The following is a 15,882-nucleotide window of genomic DNA, read 5'->3' as shown; positions in this document are numbered from 1 at the left end:
CTCCTGTTGCTGGCTATTCAGTTATAAGTGACACGTTGGTCCTCCTCCACAGCTCGATCCACACTGGCCATTGATTGGGACAGTGAGACCCGGAGCCTTTATTATGATGAGCAAGAATCTGAGGTAGGTGACTGGGGACTCCTGGTCAGTGGTACATGCTGGCTTCTGCTCTGGCTGTGTATTCAGGTCACTCACCCCAGTTCCCCAGCAATTTGACAAATTCTACTTCGGATGGAGAATGGAAAGCACTTAAAGATTTTGTCATTATATGTTCAGAGGCTCCAGAAAGTGCATTATATTCCAGGGATGGGAGCTTGGGAGGTTGTGGCTTAATGGGGTTAGGACTCCTATTTCCCAACAGAAGTCCGCACTTTGTCCCCCATAGGCCTATGAGAAGCACGTGAGCATGTTGCAGCCTCAGAAGAAGAAGAAGACCGCGGTGGCGCTGAGAGACTGTATTGAGCTCTTCACCACCATGGAGACCCTTGGGGAGCATGACCCCTGGTACGTGGCACCCCAGTCTGGGCAGGGACACCCTTGCACCCTGGACTGAGATCTGCTGGGGCCATCTGTACACAAAAACCCTTTTGGGAGGAGATGTGTCACTTCTTATCACACGGCTGTGATGTGGCTGTCCCTATATCACAGTCTTTCTGTGCAGATTGTGTTTTCCAGACTAAGAAAGCCATCTTCCTATTTAGGAAGGTGGCTTAGACACACACACACACGCCGCACTGAAGCAGCCCATGCTGAGTGCAAGAAAAGACATTAGGGGATTGTGGCTGTGCCTCCATGCTTGGGTGCCCAGGTGGCCCTGGCTCCCTGGCCCCCCCGCTAAGTGGAGATTTCTCTTTTCTCTGCAGGTACTGTCCCAACTGTAAGAAGCATCAGCAGGCCACAAAGAAGTTTGACCTGTGGTCCTTGCCGAAGATCCTGGTGGTCCACCTCAAACGTTTCTCCTACAATAGATACTGGAGGGATAAGCTCGACACCGTTGTGGAATTCCCCGTCAGGTGGGTCCTGAGTGTTCTTAGGAAAATTAAAAAGTAGGCGAGAAACCTAGGCACTGATTGGCTAAGGGTTTTGCCACCAAAGACTTTTCTGCATTAGGATGTTTGCTTGGGTCTGGGCCGTTAGACTTTGGCTCACCCCCTCTCCCCATCCTCCCCCGTTTGGGGAAAAGATTCTCCAACAGAAGCGCTTCCCAGGTTCAGGGTGATGCTGATCATTGCTGCCACCTGACTGAACTGGTCATCCCATCCGTCATTGGTCCCAGGGAGCCTGGGCTCAGCTGGACGGCACAAATGCAGTGCCGAGTCTCGTTAACAGGGCTACAGAGTAACTGGAGCGTAGTCTGCTGAGGAGAATTGGGCTGCAGGTGGGGACGCAGAGCCGCCTGTCCTGTCCCTGGGTGGAGAGTGGGACTGGCTGTCTACTAGTGTCCTCAGGTCCCAGGATGCAGAGCATAACTGACGCAGGAAAATAAGTCAACCAAATAAGAGTTTGTCCACAAAATGCAGATTTTAGAGTGTTTCCCGGGTAGTGGGACTAGAGGTAGATAGACAATGAAGTATAGACGTGTCAGTGGGAGAACCTAGGTGGTAGCTATATGAGTATTTGTTGTAAAGTTCGTTCAACTTTTCTTTATGTTTGAAATTTTCAAAAGAAAATATTGGGGGGAAAAGTTTTCTGGGACCTGTTTTGGCATTTAGCTTAAATTTTTATGGCACCAGCTAGAATTTGGATACTGACAGCCATTTCTACATAGTTGCTGCAGCCCTCCCGTCTGTGCCTAGAGCCCTTCCTCGCCTGGTCTGGGGCCAGAGTTAGCCACGCAACTTCTCTCCAGCCTGAACATCTTGGTGCTCAGAACAAGACCCTGGGTCCCCTGCCGCTGTGGCCTGTTCCCTTCCTTCCTTCTGCAGTTAGTTTTTGAGTGCTTTCCTATGTTCTAGCCTGTTGCATAAAAGGGATTGCTGGGTTACTCTGACTTCTTTCTCTGAGTTTAATGTATTAAAGGCCATTTTTGTGTTTTGTGCTCAGAGCTCTGAACATGTCCGAGTTTGTGTGTGACCTGTCAGCAAGGCCTTATGTGTACGACCTCATTGCCGTGTCTAATCATTATGGAGCCATGGGGGTTGGCCACTGTAAGTACTGGCATCTGCTTCCTCCGAGATGTTGAAATGCCCTCAGCCAGTCTCTCACCAGCCTCTTCCTGTGTGCCACGCACTGCCCTAAGTACTTTATTTACACAGCACCTCACGCCTCCAGTGTCAAGGTTTCAGGTTTGGTCCAAACTGCTGCTTCTCCATTCTGTCTTTTTTTTTCTTTTTCTTTTTTTGTCTTTGTATTCTTGAATCCGATAATCCCACCTCTGGGAATCTATCCTGAGGAAAGTACTTGACATTGGGAAAAAGCTTTATGCACAAAGATATTCACCTGTTTATAACAGTGAAAAATTCGTATCAGGATTGCTGACCCACAGTTGGCACTACTGTCCACACACTTGATGGAAGAGTGTACAGCCGTTGCAAAATAAAATTAATGATCACGGGGAAATGCCTGTGACGTGTTCAGCCTGCGTCATTGCAGGAACTAGTGCCACAATTACGTTAAAGCAAAACAAGGAAACCTTCCCTTTGCTCTACTTTATTTTCCAAAATGTCTGGAATGTGTAGGTTTACTTTTATAATGAAAAGACTTATATTTTGTTGTTTGTGGAAGGGTGTTAGTGATGTTGAAGTCAAGAGCTGGGTTTCCTCCTGTTTCTGCTGCATCTGCACCATGCCAACTGCCACTACACCCAACGTTAGGACCCTAGAGATGACACCATGGGAGATATCAGTTCCTTTTATATTCACAGCAGATTACAGAACTGCCCTAAGCCCCAGTCTTCTCCCCTGTACGGGTAAGCTTTTTCTGTTGGTCCAACAGTCTGCTTTCCTGCCCCTCCGTTTTTACTGTATAACCTCATGGCTGGGACGGCTGCTCAGTGTCCAGCCCTCATGTCTACATTCCAGGCCATCAGAAGAAGAGGAAAAGGGGCACAACCTTCCCCTTTAAGCCAGCTTCCCAGAAATCTCCCTTAACTCCTCTACGTACATCTCATTGGCTATAACTGGGCACATGGCTACATCTAGCTGTAGGAGAGGCTGGAAAATAAAAACTGCGCCTGTTTGAAAATTGGGGTTGACTGGAATGGCTATTGGTGACCTCTGATCACATCATACCTGCAACACTTCCTGCAACTTTTTTCCTCCCCAAATTAATTTTGGTATCTGTGTTCATAAATGTCAAATGAATTTACTTTAAAAAAATGAATTTACTTTTAAGTGCTATTTTAGTATATAAACATACCACTTGAGCAACTTTCTTAGCCTCTGTATCCTTCAGTGTTCTCATCCATAAGCTCAGGCTGGTGGTGTGTGAACCCACATTGGGTCCACAGTTGGAACTCCAGGATCGAGAACCGCCATTGTTGCTGTTATGCCAAGCATGGACAGTGGGAACAGGCCCTCGGCACCTTTTCCTTATGTTCTTCGCCCCCGCTTTGTGCAGGCACTCTGATAAGGAATAGCTAAACGGCTGGCCCAAAGTCACGCGGCAGTTGGAGACTAGTAACCAGTCCTCCGTTAGAGTCTGTCATTTCGTAGAGTCTGGGAATTGGTCATTGCTGCTGGGATTGATGTTGTAAACACATCCTGCTGGGGAATAGTATAAAATCAAGACAGGAAGTGTTGGCTGTGGTAAATGCTTAGATCACCATGAGGCATTGTTATCCAGCCACCAACTTGGACTCAGATTGATCTTTCTCTGAAACTGTGAGTCATCTTGTCCACATCCCAGCTCTGCAAACCCAGTGTCCCTCACTGGGATTACCCCAGAGGCTCTAAGAGGCCGGAAGAGGCAGTAGTAGCCATCTCCCTGAACCAAGTGGGGGAGAGTGATTTTTGCTTAAATCTTAAAAGTATCAGCTTCTTTTATGGGTCCCTTGGCTATGGTTTAACAGCCATCCTGAAGATTAATACTGGGTTTCTCTATTTTTTTGGATTAGTTTCCCCAAATTACAGGCTTAAAAAAAAAATTTTTTTTTTTTTACATTTATTTTTGAGAGACAAAGCATGAGGGGGAGAGGGGCAAAGAGAGAGGGAGACACAGAATCTAAAGCAGGCTCCAGGCTGTGAGCTGTCAGCAAAGGGCCCGACATGGAACTCAAACTCGTGAACCATGAGATCATGACCTGAGCCGAAGTCAGATGCTTAACTGACTGAGCCACCCAGACACCCCTATTATTATTTTTTTTAATAAAAAATTGCTTAATGTTTTAATTTTGAGCGAGAGTACAAGTAGTGTGGGGAGGGGGCGGGGTGGAGGAGAGAGAGAGAGAGACAGACAGACAGACAGACAGAAGCAGGCTCCAGGCTCTGAGCTGTCCACACTCAGCCTGATGCGGGGCTTGAACCCATCATGACCTGAGCTGAAGTCAGAAGCTTAACCAACTGAGCCACCCAGATACCCTCCAAAATTACAGTTTAAAGCCTTGGTCCCTGATGACTCCGTTTTTACCCTTTCAGAGCCTTTTTGAGAAAGAATAGATTTCAAAAAAAGTAGTTGACTTTTGGTTGTTACCTATATATTTAATTTCAGGGTCTTTGTTTTGTTTTATTCATTTTTTTTAAATACAATTTATTGTCAAGTTAGCTAACATACAGAGTATACAGTGTGCTCTCGGTTTCGGGGATAGATTCCCATGATTCATCACTTACATACAACACCCAGTGCTCATCCCAACAAGTGCCCTCCTTGATGCCCATCACCCATTTTCCCTCCCTCCCCCCCCCCCCACATACCCCATCAACCCTCAGTTTGTTGTTTATATTTAAGAGTCTCTTACGGTTTGCCTCTCTCTGTTTGTAACTTATTTTTTCCTTCCCTTCCCCCATGGTCTTCTGTTAAGTTTCTTAAATTCCACATATGAGTGAGAACATTGTTTCATTTTTTTAGAGTTTTATTGTTCAGTGCAATAAACTAGCCAGATTAGTTCTCTGGTGATTGCTAGAGGTATTTTCTTGTTGACTTGGCAGACACCGCATACGCGAAGAACAAACTGAACGGGAAATGGTATTATTTTGATGATAGCAATGTGTCCCTGGCCTCCGAGGATCAGATAGTGGTGAGTAGGCTCTAATACTTGGTTCCTCATCTTACCTTTATGGGTAGAGTCTCCTGGGCTGGTTGGTTATTTGGTCATTGTGATGTGACAGTGGGAGCTGGGTGTGGTGGAGAAAGAATTGACTGCCATTCCTTCTGGGACGCTTCCTAAATGAGAAGCTGGACTCTCATCTGGGTTCTATCATAGGGCACTGGCCTTTCCCCACTCTGGGCACAGTCACCTTCATAGTTGCCTCTGTGCATGGATGCATAGGGCACAATGGCAGATGCCTGAGAGTGGGTTTTGAACAGTGAGAGAAAAGCTGGGGAGAATGGGTGGTAATTCCAACCAGTGAATGAACTTTTCCCCTCTTGTGTTTTAGACAAAAGCAGCTTACGTGCTATTTTACCAACGTCGAGATGATGAATTTTATAAGACACCTTCACTCATCAGTTTTTCTGGATCCTCTGAGGGAGGGACGAGCCCAAGCAGCTCACAGCAGGGCATGGGGGACGATGAGGCTTGCAGCATGGACACCAACTGATGCTGTCTCCGTGACTCTGCCACCCCACAGCACCAGTGTAATCCCCCAGGAGAACAGCTTTGACACTCTGGAGACTTCTAGTCTAAAAACCAGATGAGGAAATTCCCTTTTATGAGCAGAAGAAAAAAAAAAAGAAAAGACCCTGTTTGCTCAGAAGGGTTATGTCAAGAGGCTGAATTATTTTTCTTTTTATGCAGGTGGTGAGAAATTTCTTGTAAGACCTGTGGAGCTGCAAAGTAGGGGGTGGGGGGTGCACAGTGGAGTAAGTCCTGTGAATTCCAAAGAATGGAGAGGAACGGTAATTGAGTATGGTGGCCGTGAAGACAGACATGCAGGAGGCTGCCCTGAGCTCCTGGATTTCTTATTCTGGTGCTGATTACTGGTCACCCCAGCAGTCTGCCCGCAGTAAACCAAGCCTCAAGTTCACTTGATATTGTCCCCTTCTCCCTTGCTGTGCACTGAGATGGGTTTGTAATTCCCTCAAAATTAGCCACTGAAGCCCGTTTCTGTGTCCCTTTGAGCCATCTTGGAATTTCCATCTTTCTTCCCCCTAATGAAATGAAAAGAATTGGTGTTGGGGTCTCCTGCCCTGCAATCTCGTGTGGAACCTAGTAGTTGTTATGTCCCTCACCGTCCTTGATGAATTGAGACCGTTGGATACGGTGTGGAGCTTTTATTAGATCTCACTTAAAAGAAGTCGGTTCACAAAACTGCTGGGTACGGTGGCCCATCCGGTTTCTCTCCGTGTCAGCTGGAGAACAGGAACCTTTTCCTTCTTGCCAACTTTGGTAAGAAATGAGATCGCCCCTGCAGCGGCTTCTGGGCGGTCCTTCCCCCGCCCCCCAACCCCAGGCCGTCCCGCCCGCAGTCCTCATTGGGCTCACTGGGTGGGGGAGGGAGGCAGGGATCCCGCTAGCTCGCTTCCCCTCTGGGCCCCATGGGTTTAAAGAACTAGGTGGTCGTCCCAGCATTCTTGTCTGACCTTTAACCTTGGAGAGGGAGCGCCGTTCTCGTGCACGCGCGGCGACCGTTGGCGGGGGTGGCGGTGTGGCGGAGTTGCTGGGTGAGGACGTATCTGCGGACCTTCGCCCAAGGGCCGGCTGCGGGCTGCTGGCGAGGGCCGAGGGGGCCGCGGAGATGACTGGACGGGCGGCAGGGGCGGGCGGGCCGGGAGCCGGGGGAGGCGGGTCCGGGCGTCCCCGGGGCTCCCGGCAGATTGCAGGTTCCTCCCGAGAATCAAGGGCCACACCCGCCGCACGGGAGGAAGGCCCCCCCCTTCCCGCCCCCCACACCTGGAGTGTGGGTTACTGTGGCCTCTGCCCTGTGGCGTGGATCAAGCTCCAGGAGATGCGCCTTTCGGGGGTGGTTTGCAACTTCATCTGTAACGTTATACTCATGATGCTCTGTGCATTTACAATGTATTACATAATAAAGACGTGGTCGCTTTTAGGGGAAATGTCTGAAAAACTGAGAAGATGCAGAAAGGAGCTGACTGCAGCCATTGACCGAGCCTTTGAAGGTGTCAGTCATTCCCAGGAGTGCTCAGGCCAGCAGAGGCTGGAGCAGAATACCGCGCCGCCGCTCTCCTTCCCCCTCCCTGTGCACCGGCTCCTCTGCAGGAGGCACCCGCTGGCAGCCTGCTCCTCCTCCCCTGCTCCTTTTGCTCCAGTCCCTTGTGCTTCTGAGACAGAGAGCCCTGCCTTTGCTCCAAACCATGCCCCAATGAATGCAAAGCCACATGCTTTATGCGCGAAAAGAAAACCTCTGACCAGTAAGGAAAACGTATTGATGCATTCCTCCATTTTGGCACCCGAAAGACAGTTTTGGAGAGCTGCGGGAGATGGGGAGAACTGGAGAAAAGACAGCCTAAGGTTATTCCAGTTTGCCAGTGTAAAAAGTTACAGTTAGGGGGATCGCATTTCTGAAAATGTCTGAAGTCCCTAAATCGAATTTGTAGCACTGCCTTTGCCTCCCCTCTAGGACCATCAGACTAGTCCTAGAAACTGCCTTGCAGGTCCCACAGGGATAGTGAATGTTAGAGAACCTGATTTCTAAAATGCTTTATTTTTTATGCTGCAGAAACAATGTCCATACTAGGGACAGGCTGAATGGATACTTCCAGCCTTCATCCTTGTTTTTGCTCCCTTCACCCACACCCCACCCCACCCCACCGGTTTTTTAGGCCATCACTGGGTTAAGATGTCCCCTAGACCTTTTTTTCTCCCTGGTAGTTTTAAAGTTTATTTATTTAAGTAATCTCTACACCCAACGTGGGGTTTGAACTCACCACCCTGAGACCAAGAGTCACATGCTCTTCTGACTGAGCCAGTCGGGCACCCTTCTCCCTGGTAGGTTTAAACTGCCTGGTTTTAGGCACCTTGCTTTGGAGAAAGGATGACCATATGGGATGAAACTTCAGGGTCCTGTCATCTTGGCTTCCATGGAGGCAGAGAAAGAAGAAGCCATTTAGTTGATTCAATTCTACAAATGTTATATGGGCATGCATACTCATTAATGCACTGTCTGTGATGCCTGTGAGTCATTAGGATGTTGTTATTAGTCAACTTCACTGATTTAGCAGTTTCCAGTTGTCCTGTATACACAGCACAGGAGCTGATTTAAAGTTGCCAGTGTATTTTTGTTTTTAAGATTATCTAACACTGAGTTCCCTACGATATTTTCTTGAAAGAGGCTCTAATCCTCCACCTTTTCTTCTTCTTCTTCTTCTTCTTCTTCTTCTTCTTCTTCTTCTTCTTCTTCTTTTTTTTTTTTTTCCTACCTGGGGGTTGCAGGAAAGATATGGAGAAAGATTTGAAGGTTGACTCAAACATGCCACTCAGCAATTCTAACCAAGAGGTCACAAAGGATCTGCTTGATATGATCGGTGAGTACAGAGGGCAGGTCTGTCCTCTCCTCAGGATAGGTCCTCCTTGCAGGCTCCTGAGTCAGCAGGTGTCTTTAAAACAAAACAAAACAAAGCAAAAAACCACTGTCTTAGTTCTCATTCATCTACATGGTAGATTTGTTTTGCCAGGGCAGGCTCTATGCATAGAGCCCTCATGGAGCCGATAGCCTGATGGGTCATTTCATAAATGTCTGGTTACAGTGAAACCCTGGACATAAGGGACAGTGGCTCCCCAGGACTTGGTGGTTGAGCTTAGATCTGGAGACAAGGACATAGGCAAAGATGGGTCAGGGTGGAGTGGGTAGATAACATAAGATTAGAAGGAAAGATCTCCAAAGCTCCCCTGTAATTCCAGTACCCAAAGAAAGCTACTGTTAACATAGTGCTATACATCCGGTCAGAGGTTTTTTTTCTACACACACGTGTACATTGTGTGAACTGTGCATGACCTAATTTATTTATTTATTTTGGTATGTCCTATTTCTAAATGACTGACACTGCACAGTGGACCAACAGCCCCTAATTAAGGCATGCATAGCCTTGGGGGCTGCCTGAAGCTCTTGTCTCTGGAAGGGTCTCCAGGTTGTGGGGATGAAAGGGAGGCCCAGTGGGAGGATACTCACTTTAGGCCACAGAGCAAGACCCCTGCCAGCCCACTATGTGAGAGGACGGAGTCTCCTCCAGTAGTCCCAGGAGGGGAGCTGAAGTCACCTGCCTCGGCTCACCAGCTTTCACACCCTTGCCAGCCCCGGGAAGCATTTGGATTCCCCAAAAGACTCGCATTTTTTTCACGCTATGTCTGGTCATGCCTGCAGGTCAGGGAGTTCCCTGAGATCCAAGACAAGCCTGTGCATCTCTGTGTCCTCCCACTTACACCTTCCTTGGGGACTGGCAGGTAGTTGGGCTTAATAAATGTGGAGCTGGGAGGGAGGGCATCAAGACCATCTAAAAATCAGGCACCTACTGTAGCAGCCTGCCCACCTCAGGGCGGGAATGCCAGGCTTGGCACAGTCCCTGAAGAGTGAGTGCCCATTTGTGGCTTTTAACTTGTGCCTGAAATGGCTTTGGGAGCCTCTCACTGGAATTGTAATGCTGGATGTTCTTATTTTTAAGACCATGCAAGCATCCGAGCTATTGAAGAACTGGCTGGGAAGCTAGAATTTGAAAATGCGCTGAGCCGTGTGTGTGGCCGCTGTGGAGGCTCGCCCTTCAGGGAGGAGGCCTGGGCTCTGCTCTCCGATGAGAGCCCTCAGAAGGCCTCAGATGCAGAGCCTGGCAGCCTCAAGCAGGCTTTTGATGATCACAGTATCGTCGAGACTGTGCTGGACTTGGAAGAGGACTACAATTTGATGGCCTCTTTTAAATACCAAATTGAGTAAGGACGGCTTTGGTTCTTTCCAGCAGGAGGCTGTCTCTCAGGCAGTGAGCAGTGTCACTGTGGGCCACTGTGGGCTGGCAGAATCTGGATTACCACACCCTCTTTAACTTCTAGTTGTGTCCCTTTTTGATCTGAAAGCCCAATTTTTTTTTTTTTCTGTTGCTTTGAAATGTTTCTTACTGTTGACTTGTTTTTCACTTTTCTTGACATCTCAAATGTGTCTTTGATTGACGTTGAATACATCCGGTACCCAAGGCGGGTATGGGTTGTGGGCCTCTGCTGTGTCTCCTGGTATTATTTTCCCATGGGCCCCTGAATAAGTAAGTACTGGGGCCACAACCAGGGTGAGCTTTGAGCATCCCCTGGGACCAGCCCTCAGGCCAGCACAGCCTACACAGACTTGTGACCCCAGGCCCTCTGCCACCCTTGCACACTTTGCACACAGGGCTGCCTGTTCTCTGCATGGGTTCCATGCTCTCCTTTTGTCTAGACCAACCTCTCATCAGTGCCCCCCAGCCCTGCCCCTGTTCAGCTTGAAAGCCTCTACAGGGACCTCATGGTTATGTTGGAGAGGCTGGTCCCCTCCCGACAGGACATTCCCATGAGGCCTCCCCACCACACTCTGCCCGTGGGCCCATGCCCCACCTTCATGCATCCCACTCCAGGCTTGGAGACCCTGGAGGCCACAGGGAATCCCTGTAGCAATGACCCTGCTAGGGCAAGATGGGCAGGGAGTGAAGGAGGAGCCAGCCCACTGCTCCCCTGAGGTCGGCATAGCAGCAAAGGCCTAACAGGGCTGGCACTAGCCACACTCCTGGAAAGAAAGGACAAGGACATCATCAGAAATTATTTTAGCAGATGTCTTAAAATCATGATGTTCTTTTGGGACACATAAGCTATTGGGCAAGATTTGATGCCCAGAAACTGAGTCTCAGGGAAGTGCCTGCCTTCTGGGCTCATATGGGGAGGATGGGGGTGAGGAGGCTGGCACAGGGGCTGTTGTAAGACCCAAAGCCCAAACAACCCAGAGAACCGGGAAGGAAGGCCCGTGGCCAAGGGCCCCCCTCTGACAGGCCATCTTTTAGGCTAGAGACCTCAGCATAGGGCAGGCTGCAGAGCTGGTGACAGGTCTGGTGATTCCTGCGAGCTCTCAGGTGGAGACTGCATGCCCACCCCTTAGCGGAGCAAATGGCACCACTAGCCTCTGGCCACTTCATGAGATGGGCCTCCCCTGCCAAGGCAGTCAACCACCACTGCCCCTCAGGGGGCAGAGGGCAGGACAAGGTTAACCAGAGGACATTCAGTCCCTGCAGGGAATGGCACCCTCAATAAGCACTCACCGTTTGTGGAGTTAGGGACCAGTTTCTTCTCCCTTAGCAAAAAGGACGGGAGCAAATGAAAATAATGCTCACAGCATCCTCAGCTGTACTGCTCAGGTGAAGAACAGCTGTGTGCATGGAGAGAGGTCTACTTGGGATCCAAAAAAGCCAGGGCTCAACACAGTGTAGTTCAAATATGAAGTGTTGGTGTGGATTGTCTCCCATAGAGAAGGTGGAGCTTAATCCACTCTGTGTCCCATCACTACCCCTTGAGGCCAGGCTAGACTCAGTGAGTCCCTTCCAAGGAACAGAGCAGGGAAAAAGAAAAACAGATTTCTGTGCAGAAGCCTGACAGCACTTAAGCACGTGATGAAGGTGACACCACCAGTGACGTCATGTGGCTGACCCTTCCACCCCCACAGGGAGCAATGAGAAGGGTGCTCCACCTCTACCGTGTTCTTACCAAAGCCCCTCATCCCCAGTCTAATCATACACTAAATGTCAGACAAACCCAGATTGGGGGACGTTCTGCAGGATGCCTGGCCAGCACTCCAGATTGTCAAGGTCATGAAGAACAAGGAAAGACTTGAAACCTGTCACAGATCAGTGAAGACACTCTGACTACAACACAGTGTGGTATCCTGGATTACATCCTGGAACAGAAAGAAGACATTAATGGAAAAACTGGGGAAGTCTAAATAAAGGCTGGAGTTCATGTATTAGTTTCTTAGCTTTGACAAATATGCCTCAGTTATGTAAGGTGTTAACATTAGGGGAAACTGGGTGAAGGGTAGATAGAAACTGTCTTTGCAACTTTCCTGTAAATCTAAAGTTATTCCAAAACTTAAAATGTATTTATTTTTTGAAAGTGCAGTTGATCCCAAGTTTGTACAAATGTGTGTATGAGCACAGCATATACAGGACATTGTTATGGAAGGCAAGGGGGTTTTGTCTTGTTTATTCTTGTCCATATTTTCTAATTTTTCTGCAGTGGACATGTATGTCTTCTTAAGACCCCCATCTCCACCAGCCAGCTGAGGGTATCCCTCACCAGCTAACTGCCCAGAGCTGACCTTCACAGTTCCCAGCAACTGGAGCAGAAACCAGACCCACAGTGGGAGGACTTACAGGGCCTTGGCAGGAGAGTTGCCTGATCCCCGGTACCAGAAGCTCTAGGTCTCCATTCACGCCCCCCCTGGGTCTTTGTACAGGGAGTGATTTCTGGGAATGGGGGCCTCGCCCCAACCTGAGAAGATTGCAGAGAGAGGACTTTCTGCCTGTGGAGGAGACTGTGGTCTTTGAGAACAAGGCTCAGCATGGGTGGGGGAGACGCAGCTCTCCATGCCCCCAGACAGATACACCACTGTTTTAGCTAAACCTTTCTGTAAAACTTCAAATTTGCCAGAGGGGTAATTCGCCCTGAATCCTTGGATGAGGAGCTTTTCCTCACTGTAGGAACACAGCTTGTTCAGTTAAAGCAGGTGAGCCCTGAGCCTCTGGCTCTCCAGTCCCAGATTAGCAGGAGCAGCCATATGGTCATTTCCCTTGTGACATGGACTCCTGTCTCTGCATCCCTGGCTTCCTGAGTGTCCTAAGGAGACCCTCCCGCCTTTGTCATCTGCTTTACTGGGCAGATGTGTGCTTATCTGCACACAGCAGGGGTTTGGGGAATGGTCTCTAGAGACTTAGCTAGAAGGGGAAAGGAGTCTAGAATATTTCCTTGGGTTTGCAGGGGGCTGGGACCAACAATTTCTTGAGACAATGATAGTCCTATTTGAGAAACTAAAAATGTTTTACGTCATTTGGTTCTCTCCCCCGCAGCTCATCTTGGCAAACTAAACAATCACTGAATTGTTTCCGTGGAAACACCAAACTGTGCTTTGGATTAGCAGAATCAAAATAGAAACAAGGCAACCTCAAGAATAAATAGGAGCTTTGGAACCTACTAGTTGCAAACTGCAAATTCAAGCCACAGCACAAGGCACGTGAGAAGCTGGGCCCATCCAGCCCTGTAAGAGGTTTTCAGGTCCCCTGGCTGCGTCCCACCAGTGTCCATGCCGAAGCCACTAGAAACCAGCTCTATATGCAGCTCTATTTGTAGACTTTGTAAGGCAGGAGCTGGTTCACAGAAGCTACTAGGACCTGCGGGAGGGCAGGCAGGGCAGGCTGAGGAAGAAGGGGTAGGAGAAAGGAGAGAGATGAGCCAATGGCTGAGTAAAGGTCAGCAGAGAGCAGAGAACCACAGCCTGAGAGGCCTGAGAGCAGAGCAACAACCAAGGCCTGAGAGCAGAGCAACAATTATTTCAAAAGGACAATTCAAGGGCTGGAAGTGTTGACCCTGCCCTCAGCCTCATCCAGACTGCCATGTTCTCCACATTACTGGGCATGGCTGTCTAGCCACATGGGTCTAGATCAGAGTCTGAAATCTTGCCAGGTTGAGTTCTGAGAGAACTTCCGGTTAGTATGCCTCTCCCTCTCTTGAGTTCCAGCCAGCTCAGTCAGGCACTGGGGCCTGCCTTCTCATTTCTGGGTCTCCAGGTCCCCCTCCCCCTGCCTCCTGCTCCCCTCACTCGGGGAATAGGGGAGCTGAGCCACCTCCTGGCCCACCTGCCCTGGTTCCTTGGACCCTCCACTTCTAATCCCAGGAGAAAACGCAAGGGGATCAGGAGACCAGGTAGAAGGCAACAAAACCTGGGGCCCTGTGTCTCTCACCTGTGTATCCAGGAATGTGCTGATAGGGCAGCAACACCATCCTCCCACTAGAGAAGTTGTGAGCTGTCAGTGATCAAAGAAATTGAGGAAGAGGATTTGCAAAAGAGGCCTAATTCAGGCCAATCTTCCTCTTATTGAATGGCTCAGCTGGGGGCTCACCTGGTACCAGGATGCTACCTCCTCTAACTAAAGCACAGGGCATTTAATATGGCAGTGGCCAGTGAATAGCGCATGCGAACCAGGGAGGCCACTGCACCTGACTGTAGATAACAATTGACAAGACTTTCATCCCAAGACTATCTGAAGCTCTGGCAATTTGCTTTCTCCCTGGAGTATGTGGGAGAATGTTAATATTTTATGTTCCGTTAAAATATTTATAGAGTGGACAAAGTTTTACTTAGGAAATCTACCTGACAATGGATCCTAGCCCTAGTGGGGAAGGACTTTCTGTGCTTGGCCAACTGGAGGATGCCTGATTTGATGAAGAGTTTTGGCCTAAGGCCTAGCATGAAAATTTTTTCTAAATTGCTCATCCGTTGTAGGAAGCAACTGTTTGGAAGGCAGAAAGCCTGTTGTTTTCTGGGCATTTTGGGTGGAGAGAGGTTGCTGGTAACTGGCCTGGGAGAGAAGAGAGCATATTTCAGGAGACCCCTCATCAGGAGACCTCTGGAGCTTCTGAGACAAAACACAAAAAAGGGAAGTTGCAAAGGAATGCTAGAGAGACCTGACTTTGGGACAGGCTGCAAAGAGCTCTTCAAATGTTAAGCAAGCAATCCCTGCCCTCACTATTTGTCAAGTGTCTACTAAGGTCAGACACTCTCCTGGATGCTGAAGATATAACTGGGATGAGGCAGATGCCGATCTTGCTTCTGGGATTTCTATTCCGCCCACCAAGGCAGGCAAATCAAGTATGCACATCAATATGCCATTTCAGATGGAACTGTAGGAGAAAATTAAAACAGGGTAAGGGAATGGGCAGTGAGTAGGGTGAGCTCCTACAGAAGATGTCAGGAAAAGGTCTGTCTGTAGGTGACATTATTTTTTTTTTTAAGTTTATTTATTTTGAGAGAGAATCCCAAGCAGGCTCTGCACTGATGTGGGGCTCAAACTCACAAACCATGAGATCATGACCTGAGCCGAAATCAAGAATTGAGCACTTGACTGACTGAGCCCCCCAGACACCTCTCTGTAGGGGACATTTAAATTGATACTTGGGTGCCTGGGTGGCTCAGACGGTTAAGCGTCTCTTGATTTCAGCTCAGGTCATGATCTCATGGTTGGTGACTTTGAGCCCTGCATTGGGCTCTGTGCTGATGGCTTGGAGCCTGCTTGGGATTTCATCTCCTTCTCTTTGTCCTTCGCCTGCTGTTCTCCCTCTGAAAATTTATTTATTTATTGATACTTGAATGTCAAGACAATTAGGTGCTGTGGTTGGCTTTATTTCCATCCTCAGATGTAGCTGGAGTGATTATCAGCGGGAGGAGCCCCTAGGTGGCTGGCTATCTGGGCCCTAGGACCATAGACCTCCCACTACAGCTGCCCCTGTGTAGCCACATCTCTATCAGCATCCAAAGAGCAAAACATCGTGTGCTCTGGGGATGTGCCTGGGCTATGTCACGCTCAACAATTCTGGCAGGAACACAGTAGTTAAAAAAAAAAAAAAAAAAAAAAAGCCTTAGGAATAAAATAAGAAACAGAATATCCTTTCCTGATGATTACCAGAGACAGGCAGTGTAATTTTAATTAACCCAGCCTTGTTGGGAGATAAATTTACTGCTCATTCTACAAAAACACCCAGCTCATAGAACACTGAGTCACTCTGATCTTTGACTTTATAACACAAAATGAAATACTTCTGAAGAAATACAGGAT

General features: G+C 48.7%; 2 protein-coding genes and 2 long non-coding RNA genes across 11 annotated transcripts in view; 2 read left to right on the top strand and 2 right to left on the bottom strand.

Annotated features, from left to right (window-relative positions):
* USP4 (ubiquitin specific peptidase 4) overlaps positions 1-5,864 on the top strand; it is a 47,677-nt gene extending 41,813 nt beyond the window's left edge. For 4 of the 6 annotated variants that reach the window (XM_042929347.1, XM_042929348.1, XM_042929346.1 and 1 more), the window contains 6 exons: positions 53-123; positions 386-504; positions 864-1,013; positions 2,044-2,147; positions 5,085-5,173; positions 5,535-5,864. In XM_042929347.1, the coding sequence (XP_042785281.1) occupies positions 53-123; positions 386-504; positions 864-1,013; positions 2,044-2,147; positions 5,085-5,173; positions 5,535-5,696 (695 nt within the window). In that variant the 3' untranslated portion in view covers positions 5,697-5,864. Of the gene's footprint in view, positions 1-52; positions 124-385; positions 505-863; positions 1,014-2,043; positions 2,148-2,724; positions 2,909-5,084; positions 5,174-5,534 lie in introns of those variants that run through there. The other 2 variants (XR_006199834.1, XR_006199835.1) reach the window with 2 other exon arrangements.
* On the bottom strand, positions 5,651-6,768 carry LOC122214337. Its single transcript, XR_006199836.1, has 2 exons — positions 6,679-6,768; positions 5,651-6,479 (listed from the first exon to the last, which is right to left on the bottom strand). It is a non-coding gene; the product is annotated as an uncharacterized LOC122214337 (long non-coding RNA).
* Positions 6,698-15,056, top strand: CA2H3orf62 (chromosome A2 C3orf62 homolog). Of its 3 annotated transcripts, none has more exons than XM_042929352.1 (4): positions 6,698-7,567; positions 8,489-8,580; positions 9,715-9,976; positions 13,120-15,056. In XM_042929352.1, the coding sequence occupies exons 1-4, from the start codon at positions 6,834-6,836 to the stop codon at positions 13,199-13,201; spliced, it is 1,170 nt and encodes a 389-aa protein (XP_042785286.1). In that variant the 5' UTR covers positions 6,698-6,833; the 3' UTR covers positions 13,202-15,056. The 3 variants fall into 3 exon arrangements, with proteins under 3 accessions (XP_042785286.1, XP_042785287.1, XP_042785288.1); XM_042929353.1 differs by lacking the exon at positions 13,120-15,056 and adding an exon at positions 11,833-12,543 and having other exon boundaries at positions 6,701-7,567; XM_042929354.1 differs by lacking the exon at positions 13,120-15,056 and having other exon boundaries at positions 6,708-7,567; positions 9,715-10,254.
* LOC122214338 lies at positions 10,708-11,894 on the bottom strand. The gene is made up of 3 exons (XR_006199837.1): positions 11,810-11,894; positions 11,320-11,351; positions 10,708-10,793 (listed from the first exon to the last, which is right to left on the bottom strand). It is a non-coding gene; the product is annotated as an uncharacterized LOC122214338 (long non-coding RNA).
* Positions 15,057-15,882: the final 826 nt, after the last annotated feature.

Source organism: Panthera leo, chromosome A2 (genome assembly GCF_018350215.1).
Source record: "Panthera leo isolate Ple1 chromosome A2, P.leo_Ple1_pat1.1, whole genome shotgun sequence".
Taxonomy (NCBI): Eukaryota; Metazoa; Chordata; class Mammalia; order Carnivora; family Felidae; genus Panthera; species Panthera leo.
The sequence above is the reverse complement of the archived record's forward strand: the minus strand, read 5'-3'. Positions and strand labels throughout refer to the sequence as shown.